Source organism: Macrotis lagotis, chromosome 5, assembly GCF_037893015.1.
Source record: "Macrotis lagotis isolate mMagLag1 chromosome 5, bilby.v1.9.chrom.fasta, whole genome shotgun sequence".
Classification (NCBI taxonomy): domain Eukaryota; kingdom Metazoa; phylum Chordata; class Mammalia; order Peramelemorphia; family Peramelidae; genus Macrotis; species Macrotis lagotis.
This window is the reverse complement of record NC_133662.1, coordinates 227,632,176-227,654,029: the sequence shown is the minus strand read 5'-3', so window position 1 is coordinate 227,654,029 and position 21,854 is coordinate 227,632,176. Positions and strand designations below refer to the sequence as shown.

Here is a 21,854-nt window from a genome sequence, read left to right as displayed (position 1 = left end):
CTTGCTCTAAATTTTAAGTCCATTACCTCTGACAAGAGGTTAGTTGCATATTTCTTATTTAATCTTCTGTACTTGGATTTTATCACTGTATTGACCATAGTCCTACAGTCTTTCAAAATTGTTTTTCTTTGTAATGTAGTTATTGTATAAAAAGTGTTCTTAAATATTTTACTCACTTCACATTGACATTTATACAAATCTTTCCAGTTTCCTCTGAAACCGTCTCATAATTTCTTATGGTGTAATAGAATTACATTATATTTGCTTAAAAACCATACACTCCCTTAATTTCCAGTGTAGGGCTACTATGAAAAATTACTATAAATATGTTCATACATCTAAGTCCTTTTTCTTTCTTCGATCTTTTTGGGATATAGACCTAATAATAATCAAAGGATAGGCAGTTTGGTAATTTGGATGCATAGTTCCAAATGATCATCTTTTTTTTATAAAAATAAATTTTTATTGATATCTTTTTCATTTACCCATCCTACATTTCCCATTGTTTCAAATGCTTGGTGATAATTTTTGATCCTCCTTTTGAAAACTCTTTTTTCACATTTCTTTTAACTATTTATCTAAAGATATGGACTGTTAATCTTATGTAATTGTTAGTTGCCTATAGTTTGGATATAATTAATAGATATATGTGAAATAATCTTTCCCAGTTGATAGTATCCTTTCTTATTTACTAATTACATTCATTTTATTCTTGCAAATGCTTCTCAGTATCATGTTTTATCTTTGGTTATAGTTTTTCATTTTGTTTTTTCTTTCTGTTTTGTTGTAATCATTGTGTATATTGTTTTCCTATCTTCTCTCTGCTCTGTCCACACCACCCTGAATCAGTTTATATATTCCCTATATTCCATTATTCATGTACCACAATTAGTTTACTTATTCTTCAGTGGGTAGATCCACTTTTTCCCTGCTTTTTGCATATTCCAAAAAGTTCTGCTTTAATTTTTTGTGTAACCAAGTCTTTTGATACATGCCTCCATGTGAAATCTCTGGATCAAAGAGCATGGACATGTCAGTCATTTTTTCACAATATTGTGAATTGCTTTCCATATGTTGAAATAATTCATTATTCCACCAGGAGTGCATTAAGGTGCCTGTCTTCCCACCTTCACTCTAAATATTGACTATTTTCCATCATTTGTCATCTTTGCCAATTTCTTGTGAGGTAAAGCCTTTCATTTATATTCTTATTATCAATAATTTAAAGCAGTTTTTCTATGGTTGTCTTTCAGTTTCATATAATCCAAATTATATTGTCTTTTAGGATCACTTTTTTGTCTTGCTTGATAAAGAATTCACACACACACACACACACACACACACACACACACACACACACACACACACACCAAGCTATAATTGTGAAATAAATCTGATGTTTTTTTAAATTTCTTATGACACTTTTGAGTTTATTGTGTGTGGTATGTGGTATAAGATATTGTCTAAATTTAATTTCCACCATACGTCTTTCCAGTTCTTTTAGCAATTCTTTTCAAATGGGAAATTTTCCACAAGTAATTTATCATTTTGGGATTATTGAATTGGATAGTTTCTCCTTGAGTTTGTCCTCTCCAACATTACAAATGATATCCTAACTACCAAATCAGATGGCCTTTTTTTCAGTTCTCATCCTTCTTTTCTAGTGCATTTGTCAATACTGACCACCTTCTCCTTAGGTATGTACTTTCCTCCATAAGTTTTTATGATGTTATTCTCACCTGATTCATTTCTTACCTGTTGAGGGGTGGCTAGGTGGCGCAGTGGATAAAGCACCAGCCCTGGAGTCAGGAGTACCTGTCTCAGACATTTAATAATTACCTAGCTGTGTGGCCTTGGGCAAGCCACTTAACCCCATATGCCTTGCAAAAAACCTAAAAAAATAATAATAATAACTTCTTACCTGTTGGATTATTACTTCCATCTCCTTTTTTAGTTCAGTATCCACATCCTGTCTCCTAACTGTGAGTGTTTCCCAAAACTCTATCACACACCTCCTATTCTCTCTATACTCTTTATATAATCAGTACTTTTTCATCTCTACGTCAGTGACTTACAGATCTATATAGCCAGCTAAGCCTGTCTTCTGAGCTTTGATTTAATATCACCAATTGCTTATTGGACATCTCAAAATAGGTATCAGAAAGTTATCTTAAACTTAACATATTCTGACAAATATGGAAATAAAATTTGCATGACTGCACATGTATAATCTATATCAAATTCGAAACAGAACTTTTTAAATGAATGATAAAAATTGTTTTTACATGTGATTGGGAAAAATAAAATATTAAGTAAATATATAAAATTTAACATGTTAAAATTTTATTATCTTTCTTCAAAAGCCCACCCTCTCCCAAGGTTCCCTACTTCTATGGAAAATATCACCCTTCTTCCAGTTTCTCATGTTTTAACTTAGATGTTATCCTCAGCTCCTCAATTATCTCTCACCATACATCACCAAAACTTGCCATTTCTATATCTTTACCACTTGACTTTGATCCTCTCTATATATTCATAGAGCTATTATCTTAGTTCAGGCACTTAATACCACTTACTTAGATTATTGAAACAAACTCATAATTTGTCTCCATAGCTCATCTTTCCCAATTTCAATTCATACTCCACATTGCTGTTAAAGCAATTTTCTTTATGTGCGGATCTGTCATGGTACTTCCCTACTCAATAAACTCCAATGGCACCCTATTGCCTAGAGGATAACATATAAACTTCTCTATATAACTATAAATATCCTTCACAATCTGGACCCAAAATTCATTATGCATTACTCTCTCTCTCTCTCCCACATTCGGTATGGGCTAGTCATATTGGTCTTCACTCTCTCCCTCATACATGGAATTCCAATTCCAAACTCCACAAACAGAGAGAATAACAAAGACACCTGTTTATCTAAACTAGTGGTGAAACAGAAATCAGAGAAGGCATACAGGTGCTCCTCTCAGCAGTTCAGTGATCAAGACAGTTCTAAGAGCATGTTTTGGAAAAAAACATCCACATCCAGAAAAAAAAAAAGTTATAGATTCCAAATGCAGAGGCAAAGAATGTTCTATGTTCTCTTTTTTAAAAAACTTATTTTATGTCTTTCCTTTGTTTCTCACTTTTTTTGCCTCTTAGTTCTAGTTCTTCTTTCACAACTTGACTAATATAAACACATGTTAAATTTGATTTTACATGTATAACCTATATCAGGTTATTTGCTGTCATGGCAAGGGGGGTTGGAAGGAAGGGGGTTAGAAAAGTGTGGAACTCAAAAGTTTACAAAAGGATAAATGTTGAAAACTATTTTTGCATGAATAAATGATATGAATGAATAAATAAATGAATGAATAGATAGATAGATAGATAGATAGATAGATAGATAGATAGATAGATAGATAGATGATAGATAGATAGTAAAGAAGGGAGGGAAGAAGACAAGGACACCAAGAATTTGGCTAAGGCTGGACCTCTCTCACCTTTCTCCAACTCTACTCTCTCCTCACTAAGAGTAGGGCATTCATCAATCAGTAGGTTTTGGTATAGGGATTATAAACACATACATATATGCACATACACATATGTGTACACTATCAAGGCAGAAGCAATTTAATGGTGCAGTTATTGCATCAGAAATGGTATTTGAGCATGACTTTGAAGGAAGCCAGAGATTGGGCAAAGTGGCAGTGAGGAGAGAGAGCAAAGACAAGCTAGAACCACACTTTGATGGACTTTAAAAAAGCAACAAAGAACTTTGTATGAGCTCCAGGAGGTAAATGAAAGTCACTAGAATTTCTTTAGTTCATTAGTGATGAATCTGGTCAGACCTAGCTTTAGGAATGCCCATTTCACCACTCTGAAGAACAGATTAGAGAATAGAGACAATGAGGGAAGAAAAACAAATGAAGAGACTATTCTAATAGTCAGGGAAATGGTGATAAGAATCTGAACTAGGGTAGTGGTCATCTAGATGGTATAAACTAAGCAGGGTCCCCAGTCCTTCCAGACAGTCCTTGAACTTAATCCTAACTGATTCTTTACTGTACTCTCAACAGAAACAGTTGTACATTATTTCATCTCTCCTCAAGGCCCTTACAACATACCCTTCATCAATTATCTCAACAAAATGACAGAATAAAAAAGCATTTAGTAAATGCTTGCCATAGGTCAGGCTCTGAGCAAAGTACTGATTGTACAAATACAAGTCTACTGCATTGCACTGGGGTGACCTTCACATGCTTGGGGTAGATAACTCACCTATCTGAGGCCTGTCAGTTCTTCTTGGCCTAGTTCAGCCCATCTGCTGATGTGGTTTTAGTGGATTGTGGCCAATGAGCATGCCACAGCTACTTGGGAGTCACAGGTGGATGCCAAAGGTGGATGAGCAGCCCTGCAAAGGGCTTGGCAAACCCTCCCATCATAGGTTTTAGTACTCTTTGAATGCCTCATAGTATACTATGAACACTTAAGACTTTGATTAGATATCAAAGCTACTGAGGTGTATCCCAGTCATTGCATCATGGTCACTGTGGATATCCTTATTTTTTTTTTTTGCCGCCTGACTTTAGTGATTCTGGAAGAGACTGAGGCTGATCAGACTTTGTGTGACTGCCTCACTTAAATCCAATTCACATACAAATCAAGACACCAACCCAGTGTCAAAAACAAAGTTCAATCAACACATACAAACAGGTAAGAGTTATTACCTTCAAAGAATTTACAGTCCATAGCTAGAGATAGAAACTGGATTAGGAACACATGTAGCAAAAAAATGTAAGTAAGTAAGGAGTTGGCCCCAAAATGATGTTAAGTCTAAGATCAAAACTAGATGAAGTTGGACTTCCGGAGTGGAGCCAAGATAGCGGCATGAAGTTAACATGCTCCCAGAACTTTTCCCTACCAAAGATAAATGAAGCCTCCATTCTGACATTCATACTACAGATCCCACCAAAAAAAAGAGAAGATTCAAAGAACCTTCCAATGGTAGATAGTAGGGGATCTTCAGTGAAGGTCTGTCTCTTTGGGGGGGGGAGGGAAAGTAAAGCCCAGGAGGCAAGAGAGCCAGGAAAGCCAGCTGGAGGCTTTTAGCCACAGTGCAATCCAGGTTCCCACAGCTTAACAACAGCACGGGTCCTGGAAACTAGATAGCAAGCCATCAGGGAGGGTCCCAACCCCAAACAAAGTCTGAACCCTGGAAACACTGGAGCAAAAGATTGGACTGGGTCAGGAACAAACCACTGCTACATCAGAACCTAGGCATAAAGAAGGAAACAAATCTCTGCAAAGACAAGGCCTGAACTGCATAGGTAACATCTTGGCCAATGACAAGCCAGGGATCAGACTCCAGTCCCAGCAAAAAAAAAACGTTTGGATCTATATCCCCTATACCCCCAAAGCAGAGCTAAAACAACAACAAAAAAAAAAAACCCTAAGAGTGCTCACTATTGAAAACTATTTTACAGACAAAAATGATAATAATGCCATGTCTAAAGAAGAAACTAGTGAAAAATCACTCACAGAGGAAGTATTAAAACAATCTATAAATTGGACTCAAATACAAAAGCTCATCAGAGAACTTAAAAAAGAATTTAGGGGGTGGCTAGGTGGCACAGTAGATAGAGCACTAGCTTGGGCAAGCCCATTGCCTTGCAAAAACTTAAAAAAAAAAGAATTTAAAAACCAAAGGAGAGGAAGAAGTAAAATGGAAAAAAAGAAATGAGAGTAATGGGGCAGCTAGGTGGCACAGTGGATAGAGCATTGGCCCTGGAGTCAGGAGTATCCAGGTTCAAATCCGACCCCAGACACTTAATAATTACCTAGCTGTGTGGCCTTGGGCAAGCCACTTAACCCCATTGCCTTGCCAAAAAAAAAAAAAATAATCTAAAAAAAGAAATGAGAGTAATGTAAGAAAATTATGAAAAACTGACCAAAGAAAAAGTAAAAATAACCAACTGGAAAAGGAAACACAGAAGCTAATTAAGAAAATAAAACACTAAAAATTAGAATTGAACAAAAATTCCATCGAACAAATTAAAAAGGCTGGAAAAATTGAAGAAAGTACCTTTCAGGGGAAATGAATGAGCTGGAAAATAGATGCAGGAGAGACAATCTACAAATCATTGGACTACCGGAAAGCCTAGATCAAAAAAAGCAAAAAACTTGAAAAACATCATGCAGGAAATTATAAGGTAAAACTGTCCAAATCTACTAGAACACGAAAATAATATCATTAAAAGAATCCGCAGAAAGAGACCCAGGATAAAAACCCCAAGGCCAAATTCCAGAACCCTTAAAGAAAGGAGAAAATATTGCAAGCAACAAAAAGAAAACAATTCAAATACAAAGGAAACACAATCAGACTCACACAGGACCTATCAGCCTCAACATTAAAGGAAGACCTGGAATAGAGCAAAGGAGCTTGTTTTACAACCCAGGATATACTACCCTGCAAAATTCAGCATATACCATCAGGGAAAAAGGTGGATGTTCAACAAAATAGAGGACTTACAGAATTTCAGTACACTACCAATCACCAAATACATGACTCAAGAGTTGCATAAAAAGGTAAATGAAAAGGAGAAGGAAAAAACAAAACAAAACAAATGTTGGTCAAGACCATCAAATTGTATACAACCCTAAAAGGGAAGATATAACACTTCTAATTCTTTAGAACTTTACTTCTCTTAGGATAATTAAAGGGTCAAATGTAATTTAAGGGAATGGACTTAAAGGATATGGGTATAGTTGGGTCTTATCTTTCCATTGAATAGGTCCTAGATGACATCACTATGTTTGAGACAAAAAGCCCTGAAGAAAAGCACTTAAGTGTCCCATTATCCTTTGACCCACTTTAATCCCACCATGTTTAGCACCTTGTCTAATAAGAGCATCATAAACTGTGAGGTTCTGAGTCAGAGTCTCTGTAACTTGCAATCATTTGTAAAGTTCTCAGGTAAGACCCTCAGAGACTCCAGTACTTAGAGATCTTTAAGATTCTTGCAGTTAATTAGATGAGGGTTTGACTTAACAAGTGCATAACTTAACAGTAGATTAAGTACCATGGGTGGGGAGTGAAGGGTAAAATGGGAGAATAGGACCTGCTTTACTTAAGGTGGGGTTAAGTACCCTGGGTGGGGAAGTGGAGGAGAAAGGTAAAGTGTGACAGAAAATAGGCCTGGGGGGTGGGGCACAAATAGTTCAAGAAAAGATATAGTTTTGGATGATACTTCGAGGATTGTGTGCACTTGAAAAATACTTGAAAAGGGGGTAAGGTAAAAAATGATTATAATTACAATTTGATGTAATCTGAGACAGTGCTGCTTATCAAGCAATCAAGCAATCTGTGATGATACCTTGATAGCAATGAGCTTATCAAGCAATCAAATAATCAAACTGTGATTGATGATACCTGATTAATAGTACTAGAACAATAATTAATACCAGGGAAGAAGCACAAAGATAATTTTAGAGAGAAAGAAAAGAGAATGTGAACACAGTTAATTCTATTCAAGAGAGGGAATAAGATACATTCCTACTGGGGTTTAAAAATCTAGCCTAATCTACAGGGAAGGGGGGACTGGGAAAGGGAAAGAAAAGGGAAGAAGGGACTGATAACAGGGAAGGCTAAGGTATAAGTGAAAATAAACTGAAAGTTAAATTTTTAAAAGAAAAGACAAAGGAGAAAGGTAGTAAAATTTTAGGGAGGAGAAAGAACAAATTATAAATGGAGAGAGATTGCACAGAGAGAACTACAGAATTAGTCATCTTAACTGTAATTGTGAATGGAATGAACCATCCCATAAAAAGGAAGTGGATAGCAGAATGAATTAAAAACCAGAATCCCTATAATATATTGTTTACAAGAAACACATTTGAAGCAGAGAGATACACACAGGGATAAAGGTGAATAATTGGAGCAAAATATATTATGCCCCAGCTGAAGTAAGAAAGAAAAAATCAGGAGTAGTGATCCTAATCTCAGCTAAAGTAAAAGCAAAAATCTCATTAAAAGAGATAACAAAGGAAACTACATCATCTTAAAAGGCACAATTGATAATGAAGCTATATCATTACTAAACATGTATGCATCAAGTGGAATGGCATCCAAATTCCTAGAGGAAAAGCTGAATGGATCACAAGGAGAAACAGACAGCAAAACTTTAATAATGGGAGACCTCGATCTCCCTCTCTCAGAACAAGATAAATCTAACCACAAAATAGGGGCTGCAAGGTGGTGCAGTGGATAGAGCACTGGCCTTGGAGTCAGGAGTACCTGAGTTCAAATTCTGTCTCAGACACTTAATAATTACCTAGCTGTGTGACCTTGGGCAAGCCACTTAACCCCATTGCCTTGCAAAAAAAAAAAAAAAACCTAAAAAAAAATCTAACCACAAAATAAACAAGAAGGAAGTTAAGAAGGTAAATGAAATCTTAGAAAACTTAGATGTGATAGACCTCGAGAAAACTTCATTTGGATAGAAAAGAATATACCTTTTTCTTGGCAGTACATGGCACCTATACCAAAATTGACCATGTATTAGGGCACAAAACCTTACAATCAAAGGTAGAATACAGAAATAAGAAATACACACTTCTCAAGCCATGATGCAATAAAAATTACATGTAATAAAGGGTTATGGAAGGATAAACCAAGAACTAATTGGAAATTAAATAACTTTTTCTTAAATAATGGATCAAACAACAAATAATAGAACTAATCAGTAATTATATCCCATAAAATAAAAATAATGAGACATCATACCAAAATTATGGGATATAGCCAAGGCAGTTTTAAGGGGGAACTTTATATCCCTAGATGCCTATATGAATAAAATAGAGAAAGAGGGAATCAATGAATTGGGTAGGCAACTAAAAAAACTAGAAAAGAATAAATTAAACATCCCAAATTAAATACTGAAAAGCAAAGGAAAGATTAATAAATTGAAAGTAGGAAGACCATTGATCTCATAAATAAAACTAAGAGTTGGTTTTATGTAAAAAGTCAATAAAAATAGAAGATAACCAAATAATTCAGTATCAAAAATAAAACAGGTGAACTCATCACCAATGAGGAGGAAATTAAAGAGTTAATTCAGAGCTTCTTTGCCGAACTGTATGTCAATAAATTGGATAACCTGAGTGAAATGGATGGATATTTACTAAAATACAAACTGCCTAGATTAACAGAAGAGGAAATAAATTACTTAAATAATCCCATTTCATAAAAGGAAGTTGAAAAAACCATCAATAAACTCACTAAGAAAAAGTCTCCAGATCCAGATGGATTTACAAGTCAATCCTACCGAACATTTAAAGAAAAATTAATTCTTATTCTACATAAACTATTTAAAAAACAGCAGAAGAAGGAGTTCCGCCAAACTCCTTTTATGACATCAACATGGTGCTGATACCTAAACCAGGAAGAACCAAAACAAAGAAAATTATAGACCAATCTCCCTAATGAATATTGATGCAGAAATCTTAAATAAAATTTTAGCAATGAGACTACAGCAAGTTATTGCTAGGATAATACACCATGATCAGGTAGGATTTATACAAGGTAGGCAGGGATGGTTTGACATTAGGAAAACACTCAACATAATTAAACATATCAATAGCAAAACCAATAGAAATCATGTGATTATCTCAATAGATGCTGAAAAAGCTTTGCTAAAAATACAACAACCCATTCTTATTAAAAACACTAGAAAATTTAGCAATAAATGAAGTTTTCCTTAAAATGATAAATAGTATCTATCTAAAACCATCATCAAATATATATAATGGGAAAAAACTGCCAATAAAATCAGGGATGAAACAAGTATGCCCATTATTACCAATACTATTCAATATAGTATTAGAAATGCTAGCTGTAGCGATAAGAGAAGAAAAAGAAATGGAAGGAATCAGAATTGACAATGAGGAAGCAAAGCTTTCATTCTTTGCAGATGATATGACGATATACTTAGAGAACTCAAGAAAATCATGTAAAAAACTCCTTGAAGCAAAAAACTCCTTGAAGCAATTAACAAATTCAGCAAAGTAGAAGAATATAAATAAACCCACATAAGTCATCAGCATTTCTGTATATGAACAGCAAAACCCAAGAGCAAGAGACAGAAAGAGAAATTCCATTTAAAATAACTGTAGACAACATTAAATACTTGGGAATCTACCTCCCAAGACAAACCCAGAAACTGTATGAACACAATTATAAAGAACTTCTCACCCAAATAAAGTCAAATCCAAATAATTGGAAAAATGCCAAATGTTCATGGTTAGGTCAAGCTAATATAATAAAAATGACAATTCTACCCAAATTAAATTACTTATTCAGTGCCATATCAATCAAACTAACAAATAACTACTTTATCAAGCTAGAAAAATGAGTAACAAAATTCATCTGGAGCAACAAAAGGTCAGGAATAGCATGAGAACTGATGAAAAAGAAAATGTAAAGGAAGGTGGCCTAGCTCTACCAGATCTAAAACTATACTATAAAGTGGCAATCATCAAAACTGCCTGGTACTGGTTAAGAAACAGAGTAATGGATCGTTGGATTAGGCCAGATTTGAAAGAGACCACAGTAAATGATCACAGTAATGTACTATTTGACAAACCCAGAGACACCAGCTTCTGGGATAAGAACTCACTATTTGACAAAAATTGTGGGGAAAACTTTAAAATAATATGGCAAAAACTAGGCATAGATCCACATCTCAAAACCTATACCAAAATAAAGTCAAAATGGGTACAGGATTTAGACATAAAGAGTGATAGCATAGATAAATTACTAGACCAAGAAATTATGTATCAAATCTATGGAAGGTGAATAAATTTATGACCAACCAAGAATTAGAGCACATTCTAAACTGCCATATATAATGATATTGATTATATTAACTTAAAAAGGTTTTGCACTAATAAAATCAATACTGCCAAAATTAGAAGGAAAGAAGAAAGCTGGGGAAATAATCTTCACAACCCAGAGTTCTGATAAAGGTCTCATTTCTAAAATATATAAAGAAATGCATCAAATTTATAAGGTTACAAGTCATTCCCCCAATTGATAAATGGTCAAAGAATATAAACAGACAGCTTTCAAATGAAGAAATTAAAGTTTATACAAAATCATATGAAAAAAATGCTCCAAATCATCATTGATTAGAGAAATAAAAATTAAAACAACAATGAGGTATCACTTCATACATATCAGATTGGTCAAAATGAGAAAAAAGGGGAAATGATCAATGTTGGAGAGCTTGTGGAAGGATTGGGACATGGATGCATTGCTGGTGGAGTGTAAACAGATCCAAACTTTCTGTTCCCAAAGAGCAACAAAACTGTTTGTCCCAGCAATTCCAGTTCTAGCTCTATATCCAGAAGAAATTATTAAAAAAGGGGAAAGTCCATGTTCCAAAATATTCACAGCAGTTCTTTTTGTAGTGGCAAAGAATTGGAAATTGAGGAGATACCCATCAACTGGGAAATGGCTAAACAAGTTATGGTACATGAATACTAATGGAATATTATTGTTCTATAAGAAACCATAAATGGTCGGACTCTAGAGAAGCATAGAATGACTTATGGGATCTGATGCTGATCAAAGGGAGTAAAATCAAGAGAACAACGTACACATTAACAACAACATTGTGAGATGAACAACCTTGATGGAAGCAGCTCCTCTCAGCAGTTCAGAGAGCTAGGACAACTGTATTAGACTATGGACAATGTTATCCCCATCCAGAGTAAGAAAATCAAAACAAAACACACAGAAACCCGACCCTTCTGAATCTGATGAACACTTATAAAAATTATCTCTTTCCCTTAATCCTAATTCCTCATACCAAAAATAACTCATCTGAAAACATATTTATCAAAAATATGTATGTACAATGCTAACCTGACTGTTTGCTGCTGAGAAGATGGGTGTGGGAAGGGAGGGGGAAGGAAATTTTGTAACTTAGAAATATACATGTGGGAGGCAGCTAGGTGGCCCAGCAGATAAAGCAGCAGCCCTGGAGTCAGGAGGACCTGAGTTCAAATCCAGCTTCAGACACTTAATAATTGCCTAGCTGTGTGTGACCTTGGGCAAGTCACTTAACCCCATTGCCTTAAAGTAAAAATTTAAAAATTTAAAATTTAAAAAATTTAAAAAATATAAAAAAATACATGTGCATATGGATGAAAATAAATAAATAAACAAAAGAACAAATAAATAAATGAATAAATAAATACATAAGACTAGGTGAAGTAAAAGCTATTCAAATTAATCCTGGGTCACAGGTGGAAATTCAGATTCTAGGAGGAGGTAGCATAGTATGAAAAAGATTACATATTTTCATTGAGAAAATGGAGGCAATTTAACATCAACTCCCTCATCTCCCCTCCTTGATCTCTCAAGGTCCCTTGACATCACCCCCCCCAATCACTTCTCCTTTAGTCTCTGATAAAAGTGACCCTTACCCTTTGCCAAGGCCAACTCATGCTACTTGTATTTTGATGCCATCCCTTCCCATCATCTCTCCCCTCTAATTTTCCAAATTTTTCCTAGCTCTTTCCTTCTTCTCCTATCCAAAAATATACTCAAATCTTGACTCTTGACAAATCCTCACTATCATCCTATACCTCTTCCTTTCCCAGCCCAAATCCTAAATACCTATTTATACTCATTCCTCCCACATCCTCTTCTCTCACTTAACTTCTCAATCGTTTATAGTCTGGATTCTGATTTTATCACTCACTTAAAAACTTTTCAATGATACTTAATTTTCTTTTAATGGCCAAATCCAATGGCCTTTCCTCAGTCTTCATCCTTCTGGAATTCTCTGTAGCATTTGATGATGCTTGAAAACTTTTTCTTTCTGGATATACTCTCTTCTATAGAAATAGAAACAGTTATTAGATGACTTTCTCAAAGAGTTTAATGAAAAAGAAAGAGATGGAGGGTATGATTGGATTATCTAAGGTTTTTTTAAGGATGTGGCACCTATGGGTATTTTGTAGGCATCAGTGAAGCATCCAGTAGAGGGGGGGGGGATCCTGAAAATCAGAGTGTGGGAATGAGAATAATGGCAATTTGCTAGAGAAGATGACATCAAAATTTAATCAATGGTGCAGGTAGATAGCTTAGCATCAACAAGAAGGGTCACTTCAAATGAGACAAGAATGAAATGAAGGTAGAGATAGTTGAGGAAAACATCTCAGTAATGTAAACTGGGGAGGAAATAAGATTTTTTTTTTTTGTTGAAGAATAAGACAAGGTATCCAGCTAAGCTGGCATAGGGGCTCTTGAGGAATGAAAATGATCGTAATAGTCACTGTGGTGAACTTGTTAATGAATCTCAATTAGGAATGTTTAAAAAGACTGCCTCTTATTGCTAGAGGAAGTATTATCTACTCAATGCTACTGCTCACAACCTTAAGGGATTCACAAGCTTCAGCATACCCAAAAGTAGGGATTATAGATATTTACCACCATACCTAACTCAATCATCTATGTTAAGGGTTGTAAATCTCTGACCTATGGGGACGATTTAGCCCAATCTTATTTCTGGTCAATAGGGAAATTCAAAAGTATGCTTGCTTTCTACAGCCTTTTGACATGAAAAATATTGAGCTGCAAAACAAAAAGGGCCATGAGATGGCGCTGCTATTCCACATGAAATTGTCTTTTTTAACTGTAAATTTCCTTTTCCCTTTTCTCTTTCTCCATTAACTGTCAGTCACAAAAAAAGACCCATATTTTTTCTACTAAATGCAATTTTATGATCCCAACTCTTATTTTTTTAACTTAGTAAATGGAATGTTTTATGAAGCACTACCTATGTGATCTAAAAGAGATCTCTGGTTTTGTTACTTTACCTGTAAACTGAAGTAAGAAAACTAGATGATTTGTAAGATCTCTTCCAGCTCTAAGTTTATGATCTATGACACAACAATCTTCTCTTTCAGGGAAAAAAAAAAAACCTTTTTCCTTGTGTGGAACTATAATGATTTTTATCTTCCTGATTGGCAGAGGGAGGGAGATTCCCCTGTCCTTCACAGGCTTTCTAGTACCTTCCCCTAGCAATTCAGCTGGGGTCTTTAATTTTTTTTTTGGTGGGGTTGGATAATAGGAAGAGGAGTAGGAGGGAAAGTGGGGAGAGCAGACAGCTGCAGAGATCAGAGCTAAATGTGGCTCTGGTGGGGGGGGGGCAATATTTTTTAACAGCCCCAGCTTCTCACCAACTCCAGGCTCAGATTTCTCTGGGCAGCTGGTTTCTTTGGCCCTACTTTTGATAGACTGGGGTGGGGGGGTGAGGAATTTGGGGGAGGGATTTATTTCCTGCTTTTATTTAATGATAGCTACTTTCCACCCCCAAATGACATCTATAGGGAGTAGGTATCAATATCCAAAGGACCTGGGAAATGGGGACATACCCAAGTATTTGCCCCAATTCTTCAAAGGCAGAACCCTGTGTTTTGTCAATCCCCAAGGCCTGCCTGGATAGGACAGTGACTGAGGTTTCAGGATGGAACTAGATATCTGACCCCTTTTCCAGGCATGGCTACTACCCTGATCTCTCTATATACGTATAAACACACACACACACACACACACACACACACACACACACACGCACGCACACACTCACAAACATATATACAAACAAACATACAAATCTCTTTCTGCTCCCCTGCTCCCTCCCTCCCCCCCCAGAGGTCCTGGCTATTTTTAAAACTCTCAACTCAGTGGTCAGGCTTTCTTCCATCTCAACTCAGCCTCTCTCCCCCATCCCCAGCTGTCCGTCCATCCCTTTGGTTATATGCTGACTACTCACCCCCCCCCCCCAATCTTTCCTAGCTCTTTGGCCTCAGATTATAGCTAGGGTTCAGGAGTTGAGAGAAAAAAGACATGGAAAAGGAGATATGGGACCCTTGGAGAAAGCTGACCGACAGTAGGCAACACTGGATGGAAAATTGGATATCAGACTGATACTTCACCTCTAGACAAAGAGGTAAGTCACCACCATGGGAAAGCTTCTTTCAAAAGGTTTTGGGTTAGGATTTGGGTTTGCATTTTTTCTTAATGCTGTGAATCATGGACACCAATCATAAGTTTCTTTAGGCTACATAGGTTACTAGTTCCAGTATCTTTGAGCTAACGTGGGAACTGCATGTTGACATGCTGGTTACATGGGGAATATCTAGAGCAAGGAATAATGGGGGGGGGGGATTATCTGGTAAAATGACTTGACTGAGAGGGATGTTTCTCTAAAAGAAAGACTGAGGGGCTGTGTCCAGTCTCTCCTGCAACCTGTATTTCATTGCTAGGAAATTCTCCTGTTCAATTCTCATCTTTTGGCTCAGACTTTCTGATGGAATTTAGGGGGTGTTCTCTGAGCCTCCACCTTTGTGGTTCTCTCTGCCAAAGCTAATTATAGACTCAGATGTTTGGTTACTGACACCCCTCCACTCTGCTCCCACCTCCCACCTCCAGCCATACCCTTCTGAATTGTGATTATGAGGGGCAACATTCATCCATAGATTTCCCTTCACAGTTTTGGCCCCTTTCCAGTCTTCACCTGCAAGACCTTTTCCTTACTCCACCTCAGTTTTAGCCCCAGTATCTCCACCAGGAGGAGCTTAGTGGTGGGTGATTAGCCTCACCAACTTCTTGCCACTTGGGAAAAGGGAGGTATTGTATGTTTTGGGGTTGGGGGGGAGAGATAATTCTATATAGCAGGGCAGAAGAGGTTAGTGGTTGAGAGTAACCTTACTGGAATGTTAGGAAAAGCAACAGAACTGTTGGATCAGAAAAAAAAAATTGATTTGCACACTTGTCTTGTACTTGCTATTCAAAGAATGAAGTGTAGCAGGTAGCTAACACCTTATCCAGAACTCCCTAGCTTCCAACAGAAATTGATCTGCATGCTCAGAATAGGTGTTGGATATTCTTGGCTTTATCCCTTCTTTTTCATTCTCCAGATCCAGGGGTGGAGGGAATGACAAGTCACCAGGGTCTCCTGTAGACCCATGAGCAAGCCAGTTGTGTTTCTGAACTATTCCCAGACTGTATTCCCATTAAGGAACCTGTTGGGGTAACAGAGTAGTTCTGTCCCCTTGGTCATTTGGGTTTTGACCTCTCTACTGTTTGGCCAACTCAGGATGGGTCAGTCCAGTGGACTCTGCTCCCCCCCCCCAATCTGCCCCATCCTCCCTCCACCCCTGGCTAGGGTTGTTGCACAAGGGCCCAGGGGTGACCATGGGAGGAAGACACAGAGCCAGAAAGATTCACCAAGCCCTAAATCCCCAGCTCCTCTCATCCCTACCTCCCATCATCTCTTTGGCCTCCCTAGATCTCCTATAACCCTTCTCCCTCAGACTTTGGCAACTCTTACGTCAACCCCCAACCAGATTTCTCTTTGATTGAGGTCCCTTCCAGGGGATCCAGCCAGCAGTCGGAAGAGATCTGGGGACCAGGGGGGACCTGGCTTGATAGGAATGAGGGAACCAAGCCATTCCCCCAGTCCCTGGCCCCCCCGTAGCAGCTCTCTAAGCACCCTTACTCTTCTGCTGCTCTTCTGTGGACATGGTAAGGGGAGGGTTAGGGAAGGGTCTGGGGGAGGCAAGGGGAAAGGGGAATACGATCAAGGCCTTAGAGATTCCAATCATTCGGAGCGAAACTCCGCAGAGCAACCGCATGGCACCGATGAAGCGCGGGGAGGGGATCAGGGAGGGGGGAGAGAGACCCTAGGAGGCGGGCTGGCACACTGACAGGTCATTGGGCTGAGGGAGGGGAAGGACTCAGGGACCACAAGCGCTGGACAAGGTCCCACGGAGAGGCAAAGGGGTTGGCAGCGGTCTAATGGCAGCTGAAGGAGTGGTCCTCATTGGCACCTGCTATTGGGAAGGTCGGGGCTCTCCCAGTGACATGTGGGGGTGTTGGGGGAGCCCGGGGCCCTGCTGACGATCTCTCCCCCCGCCTCCCTCTGTCCCGTCCCCATCCCAGCTCACTCTCAATGCAAAATCCTCCGCTGCAACGCCGAGTACGTGTCGTCCACGCTGAGCCTCCGCGGCGGGGGGTCTCCCGGGGGGCCGCGGCCGGGGCCCGGCTCCGGGGGGCTCTGCCGCGCCCTGCGCTCCTACGCGCTCTGCACGCGGCGCACGGCGCGCACCTGCCGAGGGGACCTGGCCTTCCACTCCGCGGTCCACGGGATCGAGGACCTGATGATCCAGCACAACTGCTCCCGCCAGGGTCCCACGGCCCCACCCCCCCCCGCGGGGCCCCGCCCCTCCCGGCGCCGGCCCCGCCCCTTCCCCCAGCCCCCCGGCGCCCGACCCCTGCGACTACGAAGGCCGCTTTTCCCGGCTCCACGGGCGCCCCCCGGGCTTCGTGCACTGCGCCGCCTTCGGGGATCCTCACGTCCGCAGCTTCCACCACCATTTCCACACGTGCCGGGTCCAAGGCTCCTGGCCCCTCTTGGACAACGACTTCCTTTTCGTCCAGGCTACTAGCTACCCGGTGGCCACGGGAGCCAACGCCACTGCCACGGGGAAGGTCAGGGTCTAGACAGGCAATCCTTGTGAATAGCTCTGGTGCCACTACCGCGACCTTGGCACAAGTTAGCTCCGCAAATACACCCTAGCCACTCGGGTCCTCTTTGGTCATTTCCCTCCGGGTGATTTCATGCCTTTGCCCCACATGTGGGCAGCTCTCAGGTCAGGTTCTCCCTCTCCTGCTCCTACCATTGACTACTCCGCCCTACTGTTCCTCCTTGGCTCCCTTCACTGGCAGCATCTCCCTTCACTCCTTCCTCTGGGTCACTCTCCTCCGGGGAATTCAGAAGATAAAGGTGGGAGCGGTGAAGTCCTACGTCAGCTCCCTAGGGGAGCTGCTAGGAGGAGGAAGACAAGTTAGATTGGAACTGGGAACCGGACTCTCATCCCTTAGGGGGAGGGGTGAGAAGGTAGCGGAAAGGTATAAACTGATTTCGGACTGGGGGAGGTGACTTAGGGAGGATCGAGTTGACTAGAGATGAACCCTTCTTCTTCCCCAAACAGCTCACCATTATATTCAAGAACATGCAGGAATGTATCGACCAAAAAGTCTACCAGGCCGAAGTGAACAACCTTCCAGCAGCTTTTGAGGACGGATCGATCAATGGAGGTGATCGCCCTGGAGGTTCAAGTTTGACCATCCGAGCCGGGGCACCTGGGAGCCACGTGGAGATTCGAGCTGCCTACATTGGCACAACCATCATTATTCGGCAAGCAGCCGGGCAGCTCTCCTTCTCCATCCGGGCAGCTGAAGAAGTGGCAAGAGCATTCTCGGCTGAACAAGATCTCCAGCTCTGTGTAGGGGGCTGTCCCCCAAGCCAGCGACTCTCCCGGTTGGAGAGGCAAAGAAGAGGGGCCCTGACTTTTGATACTGCCAGGCAGCTATGCAAAGAAGGACTGCCAGTTGAAGATGCTTATTTCCACTCTTGTGTCTTTGATGTTCTGACCTCTGGTGATCCCAATTTCACTCTGGCTGCTCAAGCGGCTCTAGAGGATGCTCGGGCATTTTTGCCAGACTTGGAGAAGTTGCATCTTTTTCCTCGGGATGCTGGGGTACCCCTCAGGCTTACAGCTCTCTTGACTCTAGTACTTCCGGGGTTCCTTGTTTTCTGGTGTTCCATCTGATGAACACTCCCATAACCACTTTAGTAACCTAACTGAAGTTTTGATGACCTTTTTTTGATTCACCTAAGGGAATAATTTGGTAGGAAAGACATGGGGTGGGAGCAGAGTACTTGAGGAAAGGAAGAAGGCAGAGGATGGTCTCAAAAGCTGATATTTCCCTAGATGTATAAAATGGACTAAAATCAAAGTTCAAAATGTCTACAGGACAGGGAGATGGGGATGGCATGGAAGTAGGACTAGAGGCTCTGTAGTCTACACCTCTCTGGGGAAGCCTTTTTATGGACTTCCTAATCATTTCAGTGAACAAATTCTCCTGCTACTGTTCCCTCTGGAGTGATCTAGTCATGGAAGGTATGAGGTCATGATTTCTGGGTAGAAATAACAAGTGATAAACATGTTCATTACCTCCAATAAAAAGTATTTTGGTACTTTGTTATACACATGATTTCATTGGTATAGTGCAGATCAACCTTCCCCCCCCACCAAGATTTTGCATCCATTTCAACTTTACTTTTGCCCATAAATCTATGCTATTAGATTTACCCAACACACTGACCTCCTTCTTGTCCTTTTAGTATTCTAGGGATGCCAGTAGACCACTAAAATTATCAGTCCTTCATTCTCAATACATGACTCACTCTGGTAATTTATCTCAATGTTAGGGTTTTTTTTTAACATGACTTCGCCAGTGAAAGTCTTTTTTTTAAGCATCATTTTACAGCAGAGGGATGTAGTTTTACCTTCTGCTAGTTGTGACCCTATTATGTAAGCTGCAAGTTCATGTGACAGTTTCCCTAGCTATAAAATAGAAATGATTATATTCATCACTTAGTAAACTGAAATGTTATTCAGATGTGAGCTATCATTACTTAGACCCACCAGGAGTCTTTTCTTTACCCTTCTGATTATTCCAAAGTTTAATTCTTCTGAGATCTTTATCTTCCATGATTAGATGGAGCATCACAAGGAGAATGAATATTGTTTTGAAAGACAGACTTTTTCAATACATAGAATTTTGGGATCACTGAAATCCCACAAATGCAAAAAAGAGCCAATGCAAAAGCTTTTACTATTTTCCTTTTCAGTACATGTATCATCAGAAAAAGGGCTTGAAGGATCTTGTGTTGTTTTCCTTTTTGTCTTTGTTTTCTCAGTGCCTAGTCTAAATGAAGAGTTTAATAAATGTTTATTGAATTAGAGGAAACTGTGTTTTGATTTCTTCTTTATGAACTGAGTCAGAGTGGAATGTCTCTGCAGACTCCTTAGATATGGGAAACTTCCCTGCCTTTGGGAAGACTGTATTTTAGACAGAAATTTATCACCTCCCCCCATTGCGTTTGCCATACATACTTTTGTTTATTTTGAATCTTCCAAAGGAGACCTGGAGAAACAGAGCATGGGGGCACAGTAGAATTGTGCAGTAAGCATTTATTTATTTAGCACCTGTTGGGCACTCAGCATTGTGGTAAGCCCCAAGATATACCACTATGGGGTATACATAATGAAAAGACCTAGTCCCTGAGAGAAGAAGCTTCAAGTCTCTTTGGAGAAGCAAGGCTAACAACAACAAACGTTTATTAAGCAGCAACTATTTGTCTAGGATCCTGTTACCTGCTGGGGATAGAAAGACAAAAAAGAAAATCTGCCCTCAAGTAGCTCACATTCTTTTGGAATATACCACATGTGCTTATGCAAGACATGTACAAAATAAATACAAGGTATCTTGGAGGGGGAGACATTAGCAGCACTGAAATCAGGAAAGGTGAAGAAGGTGGTACATGAGTTGAGTTTTGAAGGAAACTAGGGGCTCTGAGAGCCAGAGGTGAGGAAGTAATATAATCCAGGTATGAATGATAGGCTGTGCGAAAGCACAGCCATGGGAAGTGTGTTGTATTTGAGGAACAAGAAGCCAGTTTGGCTGAACCAGAGAGCATACATATGAAGAAGAAGAATATAGAATAAGGCTGAAAAGTTGAAGCTAGGTTGTAAAGGGCTTTAAATATGAGCTCAGATCAGTATTTTAGGAAAAATCATCTTGACAGTTGAGCTAAGGATAGGTCAGAGAGTGAAGAACCTACAGGCAGGAAAACAAATTAGGAGACTATGTAACAGATTGCCCTAAAAGGTAATAAGGACCTGAGCAATGGTTACAAGTATATGAACTAAAAGAATGAAACAAATTTGAACTACTATGAAGGTAAAAAACTATATTTGGTAATTGATTTGGATTTGGGAAGAGACAAAATGAGAAGAGTTACTTCGTTTGCAAATCTGGACAGCTAATAAGATGGTGGTGCCCTAAACAGGTAAATGCAAAAGATGGGTGGGATGGAGGTAAAAAGATAATTAAATTTTGTTTTAGATATGTTGTTTAAGATGCCCTTGGCCCATCTGATTGAAAATATCCAGTAGGCAGTGATTTGAAATTGGAATTCAAAAGAAAGACTAGGTTTGTATATAGTTCTGATAGTCCCCAACAGGAACTGATGAAATCAACACAAGAGGACATTTAGAGACAGTAATAAAGAGGGCCCAGATGGAGCCTTTTCCTAGTTAGTACAGATGATGATCTGGAAAGGAAAAGGAAACCAAATAGAGGCAATCATCAAACAGAGTAGTCAAAAAGAGAGAATAGTGTTACAAAAGACAAAGAGGATAAGATATCCAGAAGAATATGGTTAACAGTATTAAATTCTGCAGAGAGAACTTAGGACAGACTAAGAACTTTGAACAATATAAAGTATCTCCAAAATCTATTAAAGCTATTAAAGCTTATAACTGCACTAAGATTTTAGAGCATCCTGTATATGGCTAAATGCTAGTTTATGTGCTGTAAATATGGTCTACGATTTCAGAAGTAAGGGAGAGCAAAGAAGGGTGAAATAAGGAAGTCATCATGGAAGAAGTGGATCTTGAGCTGGGCCATAAAGGATGAGGATTTTGTTAGAGGGGAGAGAGGAGAATATTCCACACTAAGGAAACAACTTAAGAACTTTTAACTTGAGGTCCATGGATACTAAGGAAGCCTATAGATAGATTTCAGTAGACTTATGAATTTGGACAAAAAAAAATACATCTTTATTTTCACTAACTTTTTGACTTCCAATCCAATGAACATTTCCAATCCAATGAACATTACCTATAGCATGCTAGACACTGTGCTAAGAGTTGAG

At 39.3% G+C, this 21,854-nt stretch overlaps 1 protein-coding gene across 1 annotated transcript; it reads left to right on the top strand.

The window, feature by feature from the left end:
* The first annotated feature begins 14,729 nt into the window (after window positions 1-14,729).
* HJV (hemojuvelin BMP co-receptor) lies at window positions 14,730-19,875 on the top strand. The gene is given in 5 exon segments (XM_074188652.1): window positions 14,730-15,014; window positions 16,356-16,591; window positions 17,009-17,268; window positions 17,270-17,557; window positions 18,061-19,875. Coding segments are annotated over 4 exon segments (1,260 nt in total). The 5' UTR covers window positions 14,730-15,014; window positions 16,356-16,500; the 3' UTR covers window positions 18,682-19,875.
* The last annotated feature ends 1,979 nt before the right edge of the window (window positions 19,876-21,854 follow it).